Source organism: Puma concolor, chromosome B1, assembly GCF_028749965.1.
Source record: "Puma concolor isolate L17-30 chromosome B1, mPumCon1.1.hap2, whole genome shotgun sequence".
NCBI classification, from domain to species: Eukaryota; Metazoa; Chordata; class Mammalia; order Carnivora; family Felidae; genus Puma; species Puma concolor.
Genome location: NC_141670.1, coordinates 60,373,466 through 60,393,504, shown reverse-complemented (window position 1 = coordinate 60,393,504; position 20,039 = coordinate 60,373,466). Strand labels below are relative to the sequence as shown.

Here is a 20,039-nt window from a genome sequence, read left to right as displayed (position 1 = left end):
TTAGAATTCTGTGGCATAAGGGTGGGAGAAAATGGGCCATTTCACTGTAGAGAGGGACTCGAATTCTGTATTAAGTCATCTAAGTGAAAAGTTTTTGGTCCTTATGGGTATAAATTAATATGAGAGAATGCTTTCAGGAAAGTGTAAGTTCTGTTTGCCCAGAAGGTGAGAGATTTGCCAGTTAGTCCTAATAAATCCAACGAGGGAAAGGAGCCCCTTTGGAGATAGGTGACGTGATGCTCATTAATGGAGAATGTCTTGGCGTGAATACTTTTGCATCAAGTATCTGCTTTCAAGGTCTCTTCATGAATGTTCTTTTTATGTGCTGGTATCTTTTTCCTTACACAATCTTGGTGAAAAATACTGTAGCGGGGTAGTATGAAATGACCTCACTCTCTTCCATAACTAGCCTACCAAATGTAGCTCTGATCATTCTCACTGTGTTTTGTTTTTTTCATGGCATTGCCCTATTTGAAATTACTTACGTGATAATTTAAGTGATTATTGTGTCTCTCCCCAACTGGAGTAAAAGCTACATGTGTGTAGGCACATCTCGTCTTTTCGTGTGTAGCCAGGTCTTCATTTTAGCTTCTCTCAATTAGCTTCTCTCTTCTTCCAGCAAGATTGTCAGGTTCCAACCCAGAGGATGCTTGAGGGATGGAACTTTGATTCATTTGACCTCTGCAAGAATCGCTTCATAGTTTAAAAGGCATTTTGTTGTTGGGACACTGACTCAGCAGAGCCAAGAACTTTCCTATAAGCTGTTGCTTGGTCGTTAAGGAAACACAACAGAATACAACCCTAACATGTCACATTCTACAGATCCTAATTTGTGATACACTGTGATATTTTTCACCCACTGTCTGAAGCAAGATGAGATAATCCCTGGCTGGTGTGAATTTTTTTTTTTTTTTTAACATCTTTTTGCATTAATAGATCTAGTTTTAGGATTAAATACTTAAGTGTATAGGACAATATGCCAACATTTGTTTTCTTTAATCAAGTCCATTTAATTCTTAGTGTGACTATGGCTTTAGAAGGTACAGTGGCTCTCATAGCAGGGGGAACCTTCCTGGACAGCCAAAGGAATAAGGGCACATGTTACAAACATATTTATAACCCAGATCAAATGGAGGAGCTCTCAAATAGGAACAAAAGGAACAAAAATGAAAGACTAGTAAGTAATTGAATACATCCCGAGACTTAATTTGCTTTCTGTGCCCCCACAATGTACCCTTCCCTTAGCTTTTGTAAGGAATAACTGGCTAACCTTTTGAGTAAAATGAATGAAGCCCCGAGCCAAAGGTTAGAACTGCATCGCTGTGTTTAATCTTCCTAACAACGTTATGAGGTGGTGCAAATAAAATAGGGGTTAAAAGAGCCTAGTAGTTAATGAATGATAAAGTGGTAATACAAGTATCTTTTAATAGAGCACAATTGCCCTAAGAAGCGTATCCTTTTTTTCAGCTTTTAAAATGCTGCATGGGGCACGTGGGTGGCTCAGTCGGTTGGGCGTCTGACTTCAGCTCAAGTCATGATCTCACGGTTCGTGGGTTCGAGCTGTCAGCACAGAGCCTGGAACCTGTTTTGGATTCTGTCTCCTTCTCTTTCTCTCTGCCCCTCCCCTGCTTGTGCGTATGCGCTTTCTCAAAAATAAACTTAAATGGTGCATAGATGGCTTTTCAAATTCATGCTTTTCTGTAGGTTTCTTTTTGGTAATTTTAATAAGTTTAGCATATATAAAGTAATATTTGCTTTTGGTTAAAAAAAAAATCCTGCAGGAAGCTCCAAGATGAAAAGTGAAACTTCTCTCTCTTGCCTCTGCTTCATTCCTCCCCTCCACATAACTTCAGAGTTTTAAGTTTCTTATAAGACTCTCCGGAAGTTTACTCTTCAGGTAAACACCATTGCGGTATTCCTAGACACAGTATGCTTTTTGACAGCTTCACCTAACATTATTTTTAAAGGCTGCATAGTATTTCCCTGGGTGGAATACCATAATTGATTTGCTCCTTTTCTCCTCGCTGATGGACATTTAGGGCAAGATAAGTGTTTTCTGTTACTTACAAAGTGCGGAAATGAACATTGTTGTACAACCGTGTTTCATGGGTCTTTGTGCCTTGTATGAGCATAGCAGAGCATAACTTCCTAGAAACGAAACTGCTGGGTCAAATGCATGTGTACTCTAAATGTTAGTGTTGCCAGATCCTCCTCTTGAAAGGTCATACCAGTTCATATTTCCCCATTAGTTTCAACAGCTTTCCATATATAGGAGTCTTAGCTCATGTTTTAAATGTATTCCTTTTCTTTTTAGATGTTCATAGAGCTCCCACTTGGAAACCACCTGTACCCACCTCCACTAAGCATACATACTCTGCATAGTCATATGTGTATAGTAATGCTGTCTGAATATCCTTTTCTTTCCTCCTTTATGTAAAGTATATACATTTTGTTGGGGGTGGGTGGTGAAAGAATGCCTTTCCAGGATCACAGTTTAACTTAGCTAATTGCAGTTCGGAGATTGATGGAAGAAGGCAAAGGGTTCAAGAGTGAAGTCAATTTTTCCTGAAGTTGGGAATAAATCTATAAATTCTGGTTCTGTGAATCGCTGAAGAATTATTGTGTAGGGATCAATAAATCACTTCTAAAGCAGTGTTAGAAGACTATTCCCTCTTCTCCGTGCACTAGTTACAATTACATTATTAGACTCCAGGGTGCTGGGCAAACTCATTCTGTTAGCTTTTAACATTGCAGTAAATGACCTGGCAACGGATTTAACATTTTCTTTGTAATGTCCAAAATTAACTCTTTAGTTACTGGCCAGAAAATCTCTAATGCCACCAGACTCTTAGAGCTATTTAGTGTTTCAATTCTTAGTCACTTAGAAATCATAGGATATTTTCTTTGTGGGAAGAAGAGGTGGGGAAAGAGGGAGGAATTTGAGCTCCACCTCAGTGACGGATGTGAGGATAAATGAGAAAAATGGGAGGTCAGGATTATCGGATATCCGCATATTATGTATATTGAGCAAAAATACACATTTTACGTCTTATTCAGGAGAATTGCTTTTGGACAAAAGTAAATAACTGTACAGAATCACAGGTTTTAGCTAAAGGGTGGGTTTTCTTTTTCGTGTTTTGTTTTGGTTTTGTTTTTATTTCTCAACACTGAGAATAGACCATACCTGATGGGACAGAGACAGACGAAACACAGCACAGGAGCTGGAAGGCGGGCACACCCTCCAGAGGCTTGGGTCTGAGGGTGGAAATGTTGAGGAAGCAGACGGAGGCTGTGAAGAGTCCTACACAGCATGACTGTGGCACAGAGTTCCTTCTGTAGAGAACTGTGCTTTCCTCTCCCAATGGATATTTTTATGTGAGTGCCAGTCCCCAGCAGAAATCATGATTTATCTTCACCCTTTGGGTGGTATGTGATTCTTCTCCAAGAAGAGTGTTGAAAAATGCAAGAGGATATCAAAAGGTAGGAAATGGGAGGATTTTCAGAAAACTATCAGAATATATTTGCAAAATTTCATGAAAATCAGTCTTTAGTTAAAAGACAACTTTTTAAAAATCCCTTTAAGGCTCTCAAACGTGCTTTTGAAAAATGTAATTATACCTCATTGGATTTGAAGTTTAGTGTGTGATTATCTAACAGACATTTTTAAAGTTAGAGGTCCTACATTAATAAGGCTAAAATGTGAACTTGAGCAAAGAGAAAGTAGAAAGTTTAATACAAAGCAAGTTAGCGATGAAGGTGATTAAATTTAGGAAGTCTTTTTTTTTTTTTTTTTTTTTTTTTTTTTTAGAAGAAATGGTCCAATATCCTGTATTGACCCAGGTTTTTGTACAAAGTGTGAAATTGTTTTCTTGTTAAATTTTTTTTACTGTTTATTTTTGAGAGAGAGAGAGTGAACGGGGGAGGAGCATAGAGAGGAGGAGACACAGAATCCGAAGCCATCTCCAGGCTCTGAGCTGTCAGCACAGAGCCTGACACAGGGCTCCAACTCACGAACTGTGAGATCACAACCTGAGCTGAAGTGGGAGGCTTAACAAACTGAGTCACTCAGGCGCTTCGATTGTTTTTTAAAGTATATTTTGTGACACACTATTTGCAAACATGGAAATGTAGCATTTTGTGTGCTGAACATAAGTTCCATTTAACAGCTAATATATCCCCAATAAACCATTCTAATTAAAAAGCCCCTGGAAACTTCAAGAGTTACCTTGATTAAATTAGGCTAATCTAATAAGTGCATCATAATTAAGAGGATTATGCCAGTCTTTAGTATTCAGCACACCAGGCCTTAGATGTTTTGTCCCACTTTCATGCGTCAGCTGTCAGTTGCTTGCTAAAAGAAAGATCATGGCACCAGTCATCATGGTAGTCGCTCCATCAATCAGCCATTCGGTTCTTGAATTCTCTCTACAAGATTCCTATTTTCCTCCATCTTGAGTATATCTAGTGACCGGGAACCCCCTCATTCCAATCCATTCCATCTTTGGGCATGTGGAGTAATTTTAGTCATAAGAAACCTCAGGGAATTGCTTTAGATCCTTCAAAATTGACTTAATCACAGTACCTGGACACATTTTTTAAGCCTACCTCCAGATAACCTGGAGAAACTATGAATCAATGGAATATTAAAATCTGGAGGGACACTAGGATTTTCTTGCCCAAGAGGATTGAGAAAAGACTATGAATGTGAAACAGCATTTACATACAGCATGAACTCCCTCTGTCTTTTTCTAGCACAGGGTAACTGTGCTAGAAATTTCTCAACATCCACAAATTGCCAAAATGATAAGGTAGTGTAGAAAGGCTTTCTCTTAATGTGCACAGCTTGAAAGAGTGAACTGTTGGCCAAAACTCTTCCTTGTCCCAAGCAATTCTTGAGGACCCCCAAAGAAAGGAGTGGCTGAGTTGGAGATAGTATTATCTAGATGTCTGGATATGCACCTAGTGAACTCTGAGAATTAAAATCCTCCACAAGATAAAGTCTTTTTTAAAAATTTTTAAAGTTTATTTATTTACCTTGAGAGAGAGCACAAGATGGGGGCAGGGGCAGACAGAGAGAAGGAGAGACAGAATCCCCAGCAGGCTCCATGCCATCAGCACAGAATCCAATGTGGGGCTCGAACTCGAGAACTGTGAGACCGTGACCTGAGCCAATACCAAGAGTCAGACGCTTAACTAACTGACTGCACCTCCCAGGCTCCCCAAGGCAAACTTTGAATATACTGTTCTTTTCAGCCACAGCAAACATATGTAGCCATTATCAGGGACAGTTTAAAATTACAAAAACACGTATTTTTATTTGCTATGCAAGCGAAGGAACTATTATAACTTCCTCTAACTAGCAAGTATAATATGCTAAAGTCTCCCCCACCCCTTACCCTGTACCACATAATAGTTTTAGAGGTTTGTTTGGTTTTGTCTTTTGCCAAGTCTTTAAGTACTTCTGAAGCCAATTTTTAAAAGTTGTGTATTGTGCCATCAAAGTAGCTTTGGGGCACGCAGGATGTGAGCACTGACTGATGGAATGGAGCCAGGTGGGTGCTCAACTTGTAATCAGCAAAGAGTTTTTTTTCATCATGAAAATCCATATTTCTCAAAGAAAAAGATTGAAGTCTGTATCTAATCATAACATTAATTTTAACACTTGAAAACTTAGAGTCGATTGGAGTGAAATGCCAGCCTGAGGTCATTTGCTCTGAAAAAGCAACTGAAATGAAACCTGCCAGTTTATTTGTTATTCAAATAGCCTAATAAAACAAAGTATAATTAGTCCTGACTTCCTGCTCTTGCTCACACACCTGAGGCCCCTCCCTGCTCCAGCCACAGCTCCACACACCCAGGATGTAAGGGGAAGCAGTGGAGACAGCTTTCTTGGGAAATGGCTCACCGTTCTACAGACTCACAAGTATGTATCTGATCCCAGTTGATGGGGGTAGGACAGATGCTATTTAGAGAATTACCTGTGTGAATCAGAATCAGAAAGGTAGTTGCACAGCAGCGTTTGCTGGGTGTTTGTGACTCTTTCAGGAACTTGATTCCAGGAGCGCGTCAGATGTTTAATTCAGGTTTCTCTGTGTGTGGGTATAAAATGTGGCTCAACGCTTCGATGAAAACATTCTCTGTTAAGATAGTTGGTGCAGGCATGTGAGTGCTGTGTGCCAGCCCTGGAACTCCCTCTATACGTACCTCCTCATGGGCTCATTCCCAGTTCCCTCCTTGGTGGATGCTTCATTTATTACAGTTCTTCTAGGAAAGCTGACCTCCAAGTGTGGACTTCTAGAAGGAACACAAAATAAGAAAAAGGGAAAAGCACTTAGAAAAGGGGGGTGGCTTTGATGTGAGCTAGCTGGGAAAATCTTGGAAAAAGAAAGAAAACCAGTTTCTGTAAGTAGTTATGGACTGACGGGACCAGTGTATGGTTGAATTTTGCTGGCTCGCATGCTCTGTTTTTGGTGTTGGTTTTGTGGTTCGTACGGGACCACGCTAGCTAGCCAGACTTGAACGCCATTAGACTAGGGTCAGAACATTGTGCGAGGAGGCCACCAAGCCTCCCCTCCACCTCAGCCAGATTGTCCACCAAATCTGAGAGGCTGAAGCGCCCACCCTTGCCTGCTGAGCCTGGTTCAGCTGATGGGGACTTATCAACCAGTGCGGTGTTAGCTGAAAGCTCTTGTGGAGAGGGGATGAGAGAGAAGCAAAGCCCTTGGAATTCTGAAGTTTTAGCTTTTTCAGAAAGGGATATTTCCCACTCATTTTCTGTCCCCACTTTGACCTGTTTTCTCCTCCCTTACCCCTGATCATGGTTAGCTGGCTGCGAGATTAAAGCAAGAAATGGAGGTACTGATAAACTAGGAAAAATTATAGATGATCCTCCTGTACTTTGATTTGGGGGAAGAATGTTCCACTGTTGAGGGAACAGTTGTATTCAATGTAATTGCTTGTCACATGCAAAGAGAAAACTACTGGGCTTGCTAACGGTCTATACATCAACTGTTTTATGTGGGTTTCTGTATTTATGTCGAGTTGAAGATACCAAGAAGTCTTATTTCCCTATCCTTACTTTGGTTTTAGTCCTTCTGGGTTTCGTAAGTCTGAGGTAATCGTTGTATCTCCATGGATGGGTTCCAAAAGCATAGAAGACTGACAGCATTGTCTAATAAAACATCTCCCATTTTATTTCCTTTGGAATGCAATCCAAGTTACAACAATAGCTAGTAATTACCTGCCATAACTGTAACAACAGAATAGCTGAATGTGCACCTCTAGCTGTTTTATGTATGCAATTTCTCATTCTCGGCCTCTCTCTCTAATCCATTCTTTCCCTCAACGCTGTGAAGGCTTGGAAACATTCAGTACCAATTTTCACAGTATAGGTAACTTTGAAGTATGACTTGTCAGGTCATGCTTACTTATTTGTCTGCCCGCATAGAGGATTGGTAAGGATGAATCTGTTTTTTAACAGGTGTAACAAGAACTTGTGAATGAGTGACAGGAAGGTTGGGAACTTTTTTTCCCCCTCATAGACTGTGAAGTTTACTTTTGTCTACTCATGGGGATGAATCACATTTGCAGAGTCAAAATATCCACTAAAGCCAAAATCACATTTTCGAGTTGCTCTTGCAATGAAGTAAAGTAGCCATGTTCCTATTGATTCCTGTAATTATAATGGTAGCCTGTTTCATTCTTTGAAATGACCTGATTTGGACATCATATTATACATTGACCCTGAGCATTTTCCAAAGGCGTGGGGGTAAGGGAGGGCCCAGTAATGCCATGTGCCATGGCAAAATGGCTGCTTGTCCAAAACAGAAAAAAAAAATTCTTAGAGTTAACAGTCAGAGCTAGCAGTCAGCATTTCACGTTGACTCCTGTCTAAGAAAATAATACGTAAACATAGACTGTTAAATCAGACATGGCCAACATGTTTCAACTCAAGTGCCAGCTCTGTCTAAATGGTTGGTAGCGGTTGCCCAGAGCACCGCTGGAGAACTCCAGAACGAAGTCTGGGGCCAGCGAGAAAGAAGTTTTGCTTTGTTACTGATGTCTGTCATCAGCACTGGAAGAGGTAGTTGTAAAGTGTAGGGCTGGTATTCAGTGTCACTATTGTAGAGTTAGATGGGATCTTAGTGATAATTCAACCGTGTGTTTTCCAAAATGTGTTCCATGTACCATTAATCTTTCAATATGATTCTCAAAATATGTTCTGTAGTCAAATAAGATTGAGAATGATGCCTGCAGTTTTTCTCTCTTGGAAATTTAGTGTATATTGGCATAGTCAAAGTTCTAGAAAGTTCTATAGTAAAGACAGATGTTTAACTCCTTGCTCCACAAACCTATTGTGCCACAGGACCCTTTTTCAATGCTATCTGTTAACTTGCTGCAGAAATAGTTTTTTGGGACACATTTGAGGAAACACTGGTCTAGTTCATTCCTCACATTTCACAAATCAACTCCAGCCCTAAAAGAGAGGACAACTGGATTTCATTCAGCTTAGCTGGTCTGTTGACCAGGTGAAACCAGAATCCTGGACTGTTGATTCCCGGCCCCTAGGCCCTTTCTACTACATCACCAGCGTGGAAAATACTGGACATAATCTCAGATTTTAAGAACTTCAGCAGCACACATACTTAGTGTAGATTCTACCTGCCCACTTCTATGCTGTTTCTTAGGGATACTGATTAACACCTACATGCTCCTTGAGTCCAGATATGAAGAAGCTACCTCTTCTGGTCAAAACAAGATAAAATCATTTTAGAAGTTCGGTTTATTTGAGCTGCATTTACTCCTCTATTTTATCTTTCTTTCTTACGAGATAAATGATTATGAGAGGAAAAAATTGGTAGACCTGAGGCTGGTTTTGGTTCAAAGGCCATTTTATCACTTCCTGGGCTTTGAATTTCAAAAACTCAGTCTATTGGTCTCTTTTTGACCAGAAGGTTAAAGTACATCTGTTGTCCACACAAATTTAGCTATTGTCCTTTGAGCTAAGAAGTCATGAAATGATAAGTATAGTAAATTTAGACAAGGCCTAATTTCACTTTGGTCTGCCTATAAATTCACATGACAGAATAAACATGGTGTGTCTTGTGGTTAATGTGAACATGTGTAAAAAATTAAATACTTGGTGACAAGACAAAAAATACTCCATAAAAATTAATTGGTGTTTAATTGAGGATGTATGAAATGCACCATTTACGGATGGCTTGACTTTGAGCTCAGGCATAAATAAAATTCATCTTGGACAATCACCAAAATTGGGAACTTATGCCCATTTCATGGGAGAGCACTGTCATTCCTGTCATTCTTTTGGGAGAAAGGAACACCTAGAAAATAGAACCCCTTGTGGAACCACTGATGTCTCTGGGTTTTGTTCCGTTGGTCCCCCCCCCCCCCCCCACCTACCCTGGCCCCTTGATTTACATTATAATAGCATCTTAAAAACTAGTTCCTTTAGTTTTCTTTGACCTTGTGCTTCTGTGAAGTCATGTGGCTGCTTGTACTTAGGGAGAAAGGGGCAGCTGCAGGCTAAATTTGCCTTCCTATAATCATTGCTATCCCTTTGAAGATAAATTTTTGTAGGAAGCACAAATCAGTGGAGTTGGGAAGTAAAAGTGGAGACACATCTTTCAACATAACTTTGTTTCTCCATGACTATTAGGAAACGTGACTTAGAGAAGAAAATGAAAACTCAACTATTCTTAAAGGCTTTTATTTAATAAGCACTCAATTTTCTATTAACTGGCTTCCAAGATTTACCATTTTCCTTAGAGTTGGAAAATATTAGCCAAGATTCATTGATGCAGCATTATAAATTTTATAAATCAGATTTTTCCATCTTAAAATTTGTTCATGTTTAAAATGCAGGGCACAGAAAATTTCCACAATACATAGTTGTGGTTCAAAATGAGAAAGATACTGAAGCTGTCAATCATAAAATCTGTATTTCTGTTTGTGTATTGAATAGATAGTTCTAGTCAACGGTTAAACCAAGCGATGCCATATGTGATTTTTTTAAACATAAAGTATTAGTATATCATGCTGGGTAGTACATATTCCACTTTGCCTGTGGATTTGCTAGTCCCTTCCATTTAACAGTTGAATTTATTATCATAAAAATCAACAGTATTGTCCTGTTTTGGAGAACCAGAGTGTTCTGGGCTTTCCCACATGTGTATCCCACTCCTAAATACAGTTCTGAGCCTCACTGCCAGTTGCCAGGGTCCTAAGAGAAGAAAAAAAGGAAGGCCACATCAGAGAGGTCAACTTAAAAATTTTCTTACACTGTCCAAGAATGGAAACGATTGTTGGTTTTCAAAGGAGGTCTCTTGTTCAGAAGCAGCTGTGATCCCCCTGATTTTAGTTACCCTTGTGACCCCTTTTGATCCTTAACCAAACCAGTTCCTGTGACTGTAGTCAGATACAGCCACTCTCTTCCAACAGCCGAACTCTAACCAAATCAGAGGTTACATTTGACCTCACCTTGAAATGTAGAAAGTGAACAATTAAATATTGAACGTTTCTATGTAAAACACCTTCTTGAATTTCAATCCTGCCATATCCTGCTGGTGCTATAATATGATCCTTGAATTTTTGGCACTGTCTCATTTTTAGTCTGGAATGTCTGAAAATTTCGGAAAAAAAAGACATTATGCAACAAGAAGAAATACATCTATTAAAACAATGTAGATTTCAAAAAAAAAAAAAATCCCAGCATGAGTAATATAAAGAAATGTGCCATCTTACAGACCTTGAAATACTATGATCCTTTTTTCTGTCATCTCTTATGGACAAAAAAAAATTCCAGTCTTGTAAAGTTCATCAACATTATCCCCTCTCTAATAAACTAAGTTTAACCTAAGTATTCTATCCAAAACTAACCTCTAATCTATATGTATCAAGGTATAGCCAATTTTTAAAAATTTTTGAAAGCCGTACGTGCTTCCATGTGATAGAAGAGCCTCTGTTCATTCGATGAAGTGTATTCAGTATTTCCTAGGTCTATAGTTGGGTTTTCTTCTCTATTTGCCTAGCACTGGCCTCATGAAATAAGAAATCCAATTTAGCTGACATTGGTACCCTCGAGGAATTCCTAGATCGGAGTCGAGGTGCCATCAACCCCTTGATGAATGAACAAATGATTGATGAATGAATGAATATGACTGTATCTCCTAGTCCCTTTTACATTTTATTTCCCATTAATGCAAGATTCTTTTCATGCCCTGTTTATGACCTTGGAATCTGACAATCAGTCTCAACTGGCTTACTCCTATACGAGCAACTCTTAATTCTTTTAAATAGAGATTTACTCCACTAATTTTCAGTGTTTGCGCCTTAGCTCCCCATCACATGGCAATCACATGGTTGCTTAGCTCCACCAGATTAGAGGGGAAGAATCTGTAAAACTTGTTAAAATTTGTTTATAGCTATAATAAAAAGTTTGATGAAAGATGAAACTAAATGTATTAAAGAAAATGAAATTGTGAAGATTATCCGGATTTAATTATCCACATTCTTTCCTTTTTAAATTTCTATACATAAATAAGAGTAGCCATTATCTAAAGATAAAATGAGAACTACTCCACAAGGTTTTGAGGGAAATAAGGCCATATGTACCAAGTGCATGGCATAAAATAGGCATTAAATATATACATATTTACTCTCTCGATTTGAATTTATATAAGTCTTTATGACTATCATGGTTCCCAAATATTGTATCCTCATCCTAACTATGAGATTGTAGTTATATATTTTAACTATTTAATAGTTAAAATGAAGTATGGACAAGGTCTGATTCAAGTTGAAATTTATTAGAAGTACAGAATGGGAATGTAGATAATTAGCATTTTGATTTTCCAGTATACTAACCAGTGTTTTACGCACTAGTTAAATGACTTCCAGGTGTAATGAATAGAATTAAAAAAAAGTCCAGGGGTGTCTTTCAGTGGAACTTTACCTAAGTAGACTCTCCCAGCTATATTACACACTTCCACATGTGTTCTCTCTCCACCAAACCCTCTCCCCACTCTTAAAACAGAAACAGCTTCCAGGATCTGGAGGAAAGGGAAAAATGTATCTTCCAAGAAGGCACCACATTGAGTATGGCAAATGTGTTTTGTTTCAGAAGACTTCAACTTCAGTTGCTTTGTACCCTGCCTGCCCAAACGGCCATGCTGAGAATTCTGAGACCTCCAGTTTCACTAGCAAAGAATATTCCGACCAATTAGAGATGTCTGCCACAGGGTATGCAAAGAACACAGTGTCATTACGTGTTCCACGCATTTACCAGACCTGTGTTTTTGTTCTCTTTTCTGGCTTACCACACCAGTATTGCCTTTCCTAAACTGTACTGGCAACCAGAATGTAAGATAGGAAAAATTTCAGGTCAGAATTGAATCAACAGACCTTTTACCTGTTCTTTAAAGAATACTGAATGTCTTCAGTCCTTTCCAGAAAGCTGATAGAAGTATGACCTTCAAGAAACTTAGCAAAACAAACATGCTGTGAGTACATCTCATCCATCTCCTTTGTTGCACCAGTGCTTTAAATCTCCAGGATTCTCTTAGGTTAGGCAAGAAAGTGATTTGTATTTTGTTTATTACATAAAGAATCAGACAATGCTGATTTCCTGTTTTGAAGTAGATGATTTTGAGTTTAATTTTGTATTTTTAAGATGTACTTCGGTATGAGCAAGTGAGGGTAGATAGACATCTCTCTCTATATGCCTTAAGGCAAAAACTGTAATAGGTATTATTTCAGCTATTGGTTCAATCCTTTCTTCATGTGTAATCTAATTCTTTGATCAGTTCAGTGCTTTAAAATGTAGGTTTTGGGGTGCCTGGGTGGCTCAGTCGGTTGAGCATCCAACTTCAGTTCAGGTTATGATCTCACAGTTTGTGAGTTCGAGCCCTGCATCGGGCTCTGTGCTGACAGCTCAGAGCCTGGAGCCTGCTTCAGATTGTGTCTCCCTCTCTCTGCCCCTCCCCGACTCATGCTCTGTCTCTATGTCTCTGTCTCTGTCTCTCTCTGTCAAAAATAAATAAACTTTAAAAAAAAATGTAGGTTTTATGGGGTGTCTGGGTGGCTCAGTTGATTAAGCATCCAGCGTCAGCCTAGGTCATGGTCTTGCCATTCCCGAGTTTGAGCCCTGCGTTTGGCTTTGTGCTGACAGCTCAGAGCCTGGAGCGGTTTCAGATTGTGTGTCTCCTCTCTCTCTGCCCCCTCCCCCCGCCCCTGAAAAATAAACATTTAAAAGAATAATAACAAAACCTGCATTTTATATCAGGTATGGCAAGGCCAATAGACTAGGACAGGACTGCCATTGAAAGATAGTTTTTCATAGTTCCCAAGATTAAGGAGCTACACCATGGGGGAACACAGGGCAATCACCAGGTACTCCCTAGGAGAGGGAAGCATGGGTAAGAGCTTTTATGGATTTTCTGCAGGTAGGAACAGGTGAAGCAGGGTAAGCAGATTTAAGATTGGCTAGTTTGAATAATCACAGGGAACTCCTGGGCATAGGGGCTGCTCCTAGTGTTTTGCTCTCTGGCCCTGGGGTGATTAGAGCAGGGCAATTGTGTCCCTGAGTGTGAGAGCCCAATAGAAGGGGTGGTAGGAATGTGGCTCTAGAAGGATTAGCTTTCATATGGAATGTGCACCCAGAGGAGTCATTTACCGTTGTGAAGAATGGGCTAGCTCTGGGAGGGCTGGTCTTTCTGGGATCAGCAAGGCCCAGATGTCAAAGCCTCAGAATTACAGAAAATAAAAAGGTATGATTAATACATTCCATATACCAAACATTGTGCTGGAACATATAGTATGCTTATAAGTTAAAAAGGCCAGGCCTCTACCCTGGGAAAAGTTGTATTCTAGTAGGATAGAGAGGCACATGAAGAACAGATTTCAATAGAATGTTGGAAGTCAAGTACCACAGTAGTGATAAAGACAAGGTGCTAAGTCCCTTGACACATTTAAGGACCCAATGTGGGTATATAATCTTAGAAGTGCTATTATATTTAGTATATTTAATTACTTGGACCTTTCATCAAAGAATTTTCTGTATCACTTCTGGAAAGACTTCAAATGTAGTCCTAAATATAAAACCCTCCCATTTCACCAAGAACCTTAGAATCATGAAATTTTACAGCTCTAAAGTCTCATGTTCTCATATATATGAGGAACCTGAACCAGGAAGGCTAGCTAACTTCCCTAAAGTCACAGTTGAGCCTCTGCTAGGCCCTTGCTGGCTCCAGCGTGCAAATGGTTCCAATCATAAATTAAACACATTTATCTAAATATTGGCCAGGAACCACGCTGCCCTTCTTGTTGCTACAGGGAGTCTGCCATCTAAATATTTGCAGTTCCCCCCCCCCCTTGAGTCACACCCTATCTTAACCACATTTTAATAACATAGAACTGGTCACTTGACAGGTACTTAATATCAGTAACAATCTGACTTTCCTGAGTGTCAAAGCAATATAAATGACTCACATTCATTATTGTACTTAATGCTGAAATGGGACAAATTTCATCTTTTCTCTGCACTAGGTCTTCTGTATTTTACAATCAGAGATGCTTTTTAAATTTTATTCATGGAGCTGGAGAACAAATAGCATTAGTGTTTAGAAAGCAAGAAGCAGATCAGTCTAATGGTTTGTAAGCAAAGCACCAACCGTGTCACCATATGCAATTTTTGAAGACAAGGGTTGAACCATCTCAGAAGACAAAATAGACCGTTGCAGAAAATGCATTTGTTGCCTTACTCCTTCTGCCATTTTTAAAGTATATTTCAAGTATTTTATTGTGCTTACAGATTAGTGTCTTCAGCCGTATACGTATCATCATTGCTCAGGTTATAATTGGTCTTAATTCATTTTTCAAAAACTACAGATTGTATGGGATAAGTATGCTAGAAAGCATTCTGCAACATATACTCGGAAAGTAGATGCTAAATTTAGAAAGAATCTCATGGTCAAATAAGTTGAGTAAATACTAGATTGGACAGCGTTAAATTTCTTTTCTGCAAGACCTTCTGGGCCTTTAATGAGAAAATGGGAATTGCAGACACCAAGAAGTGAGACAGAATATATAGCATCTTCCAGATCTAGTAGTCCATAGATCCTTCACTGTTGGGTTTTTCATGGAAAGCATATTCCAGAATAACAAGTGGCAGATAGTATTTTGAAAGCATCAAGTATACAATACACAATGGATCAATAAAAAAAGTTAAGAATTTTTTCTGCCATGAGGAAGCCTATTTCCTAGGTGGGAAAATCACGAATACAGTAGGCCTCAAATAACAGTATGAGGAAATAGTATAGAAGCTATCACAAAGTGCTATGTGATCAACTGTCAAAGGAAAGATGTTCAAATGTGTTTAGTACAGAGGTAGGAGAAACAGAACGTAATTCTACATGCATTTTTGTGCAAGGGACTAGAGGTACAAGACCCATCAAATACGGTTGCTATATTAAAGAAATGAGCATCCTAGAGGGAAAGCCAGGACCCAGTGATGCAGGTTAGCATGGTCAAAACCTAAAAGGCCAGAACTGCTTAACCTTTGCATGCACGTGAGTTTCCTGGAGGATCTGAACTGACGGGAGTAGATTTGGGATGAGGATCAAGATTCTGCATTTCTCATAAACTCCCAAATGATGCTGATGCGGCTGGTCCAAGGATCACACTTTGAGGAGCAAGAAGTTAGAGCAGGAGTTGGCAAAGTTTTTCTATAAAGTCCAGATAGTAAATATTTTAGGATTTGTGGGCCATGTGCTCTGATGCAACTACTCAACTCTGTCACTGTAATGCAAAAGCAGCCAGAGACCATGAGTTAGTGAACGAGCATGGCAGTGTTCCCAAAAAAACTTGATAGCCTCTGACATTTGGACATTCTATGATTTGCATATATCACAAGTTTATCCTCTTTCTGAAAAATTTTAAAAATCTAAAAAACATTCTCAGCTCATGGGCCATACAAAAACAGGTTATGGGGGCTGCCGGCTGTAGGTTTGCTGACCCAGGAGTTAGGAGTTAGAGGACCAGATATCACACTCCTCGAGTACGAGGCAGAGGTCTCCTTATGAAGCATATCTAACCAAAGCAGTTACTCTTTCCTTCTCTTAAACCTCCACTGTACTTATGATGCTTAACTTTACGTCCAAATGTTGGTTTGTATCTTTTCCATGGAAGATAAGGACACTTATTGACAGTATAAACTCAACTAGTTGCAGAGTTTACCAGGCATTACCTGTAAGATGTAATGTAGTGCCTTTCATATGGAAGGTGCCCAGCAAGCATGTGTTCAGTAGAATTTCATCTGTTACAGGAGCCTATAGCTTGACTATGAGGAAGAGTGGTTCCTAGGTGGGTTTAATGAAGAGGGGAGGAGAGAATCCCAAGGAAGGGAAAGGATAGGCAAAGGAAAATCAGCAAGTGATACATGAGGACTATGTAGGAAATAATAAATTCATGCAAATATTTAATAGAAGCAGAGGGTTAGTATAGGAAAATGATAAAAAAATAAAATCAGGGCCAGGTATATGAATGGCTGCAATGACAGGTCTGAAGTTGAAAGACTGATGTATGTAGGGAAGAGCTTTAATCTGATATAGAATAGAGAAAGAATCTATAGTTTACTGCAGATGGGGAAATCAACTTAATCCACAGTCAGTTCTCATGGGTGAAGATCTGGTCTGGGATTATGGAAAGAGAACAGGATAGAATGAACTGGAAGCTGGCTCTAGGCTGGAATGTTCTCTAGGACTGTATGAAGACACAGGAAATGAGAAAATGCCCTAGAATCAAGAAATCCTGCCCTTCTCAACAGTCTCAGAAGTAGTATGTGTGTTGTTGCTGAGGATGCTCTGTTGGCTGAGTGGTGGTGGTAAATGTTTTCTAATTCCCAAAGTCTTATCTGTTCCTTTATGACTAACCCGTATTTAATTTTTAAGTTCCGGGAATTAATCCCCTGAGTAGTATTAGCAAACTGGTTTTATTTTCAGATTAAATATAAATACCTATATTCTATCTCAATATAGAAAAAAGTCTCTGATGCCCTATTTTTATAAAAGGACGCAAAGTCCAAAGAATTTCATAGAATAGGAGACTCAGAGGAAATCTGAGTGCTGATTAAGAGGTAAGTGGACAATACTGTCCCAGAGACTTCATTGCTTTTGGTTGCAAGTGGTACATTCCTACATATTTCTTTAAAAATAAATCACATTTAGGGGAGGTTTTAGGGCAGCTTCATGTTTTTTTTGTGAAAATCCTGTTGAGAGTATGAGGTGCTGGGGGAATAAGGCAAGTGTGTGTGAGAGACAGCATGTGCTAAAACAGTCTGGCAGCCTGCAGCCTCTTACACCCAGGTCCTGGTTGTTTGGGAGAGGAAAAGTGCTGACCAGCAAGAATGAATTACAGCACATCCAGCATCTCTCTACCTCGTGGAGGCCAGGCGGTCTGCTAGAAAGGTTTGTAAATACCAGAAATGTGGAAGCCATTAAATCTGCTATTGCTCAGCTGATCGGGAGTCTTAGGGTCAACAAAAATAGTGCTGCCTACGATTTTTCAACATGATGACTAGTTTCCCCTGATACATTAGATATTTTGAGCATAATGTTTAGATTTCATATTTTTCTTTAGGTAAGAATCATAAAGTTGTAAGAGGCATCTACGATAAAACATTTTATAAGAAGACACTTTGAATTTCTGTTCCTTTTATTTTGTAACTAAAATGGTCTTTCCAAGTTTGGTGATATCCCTTATTTTGAAGTTGATGTACAAGATGCTTTACGAAGAAAACCTATGGGCAATGTCTAGTCATTAATTTCACAGTCTCTAAGGTTTCCCTCAGTAACATCAGCACAGATCTTTTTTTTTTCTTTTAATCAAACAAGCATCTTATTACAGCCTTTCACTTCTGCTTTATTGTTTTAAACATCACCATTTCCTTTCTTTCTCTCCTGCCCTTTGACCTCCATTTGGCCTGCAGATGGTTCTGTGAGGGGAAGGAGCTACAGGACACTCCCGACATTCAGATCCGCTGTGAGGGTGGGGACCTCCACACCCTGGTCATAGCAGAGGCCTTTGAGGACGACACAGGTCGCTATACCTGTCTGGCTACAAACCCCAGCGGCTCAGACACAACATCTGCCGAGGTGTTCATCGAAGGTAAGGAGAGGTGCATGATTTAAAGGGGTGGTTGGGGTCTGATAGCTTGAGTAGAGCTTCCCTGTGAACATGCTTTCCCAATGCAAACAGCATAACAGCGTGATTCAAACCTCATTTCTCCTGAGAATTTTATAACGAACAGTCTGACACTTGCGCATACATCAGCTAATGTCAATATTTGTTCCTTTTAATTGAAAACATTTCAGCTGTGTTAACTTGAATTTACTTAACATGTAAAGTGTCTAACTCATTTTTGATTTCTCTAGTGAAGAGAGAATGGGAACATCTAGAAAAACCGTGTCTATCGACCAGATAGAGTTAAACTATAAATGACTTGGGAAATCGTTCATGGGAATGCTAAATGATTGAATATTTTTAAATGTTCTCATTTGTATTCAATTCTAGAATTTTTGCCTCTTTTGTGAAATTCCGTTATTCCAGCTAAATGTATTGTGAACTTGCAATCGCAGGATGAAAAAACTTCAAGGATCAGTGTTGTATTAGAAAATGGGTAGGCAGAAAGTAGAATATTTCTTTTGTTCTTGACAAGACTCAGCCTGCGGGGAATTAGAAAGCTTGACGTGAAAGTATATAGTTTTACACTATTATTGGATTTTGATCAATACCTATAATTTAAGTTGGAAACGTTTTCAGCACCCACAGTGTATGTTTTGTTTCTATATCCATAAATTGGTGAGTACTCTGTTAATTGGTTGCTTTTCAGAGTAGTAGTTAAGGGGAGTCTGGGTGGCTCAGCCACTTAAGCGTCTGACTCTTGATTTAGGCTCAGGTCATGATCTCACAGTAGGGAGATCCTGAGATCCAGCCCTTATTCCCTCAGGATTCTCTGTCTGGGTCCTTTTGACCCTCCCCTGCTTGCGTGCGGGCTGTCTCTCTCTGTCTCTTTCTCTCTTTCCCTCTTATTCTCTCTCTCTCAAAAAAAAAAAAAAAAAAATCAGAAGAGAAAATAGTAGTTGAAATTCAAAAAAAAGATTAAAATCCTTGAGGTCTTCATGAACTTACTCTTCATCTTTTTGTTTTTTTTAACTGTTTAACATCACTAAATTTCTTTATTTAAAGTAGAAAAAATCAAGATATGAATCATAATTTGTAACTCTTTCAAGAATTGACGAAAGAAATTTTAGAGGAACTATTACCACTGACTAAAAGCGTGTATCTTTACTTTCAGTAAAAGGATCCTCTGCACTGTCTTTGAATATCTGTGAGCTCAAGGGACCTTGCCCTCTTAATGAAAGCAAACACTTTTTATAGAACAATAAATAATATTTACATGGCATTTATAAGTGTGTACATACTCATGCATAATGATCAAAACCTCTCTGTAAGTCCATGAGATATTATTAGTACAGTATCTCCTTTTTATAAATGGTGAACTGAGACCCAGAGAGGTTAAAGCGACTCTTGCAAAGCCCCCTGGGGATTTGAACCCAAGCAGTCTTGCTCCAAGGCCCAGATTTTTAACCACTGTGTCATACATGTTTCAGAGTGCTAAATGAATGACAAAAAGACTTAAAATTTAATAAGTTAACGGTTTTAGCCATGGGTGGGCTGTGTGGCAAACATGGTAAAGTATTTTAGAATACAATGAAGGGAACTTAAACTTGCATAAGAAACCTGTTTGCTAAGGATGATCAGATTTGTCTTCTAAATCCAACTTCAGATAGAGCCTCTTAAAATTAAATGCTTTATTTGCTTTTAGCTTTGCTAAAATATGGTGAAATATGGTAAAATATGGTGAAAATGGTGAATTTTAGAGTTTATTGCTGTTATAGGTGTTATGTGAAATCACATGCAGTTGAATAGACTACCAGATCATTTCAGCCTGCATTTAATGTCCT

The 20,039-nt window shown here is 39.0% G+C and overlaps 1 protein-coding gene across 7 annotated transcripts in view; it reads left to right on the top strand.

The window, feature by feature from the left end:
* Positions 1–20,039, top strand: part of PALLD (palladin, cytoskeletal associated protein) — a 406,810-nt gene that overhangs the window by 152,605 nt on the left and 234,166 nt on the right. For 6 of the 7 annotated variants that reach the window (XM_025921710.2, XM_086703911.1, XM_086703908.1 and 3 more), the window contains one exon: positions 18,002–18,180. In XM_025921710.2, the coding sequence (XP_025777495.2) occupies positions 18,002–18,180 (179 nt within the window). Of the gene's footprint in view, positions 1–5,669; positions 5,924–18,001; positions 18,181–20,039 lie in introns of those variants that run through there. The other variant, XM_086703913.1, reaches the window with a different exon arrangement.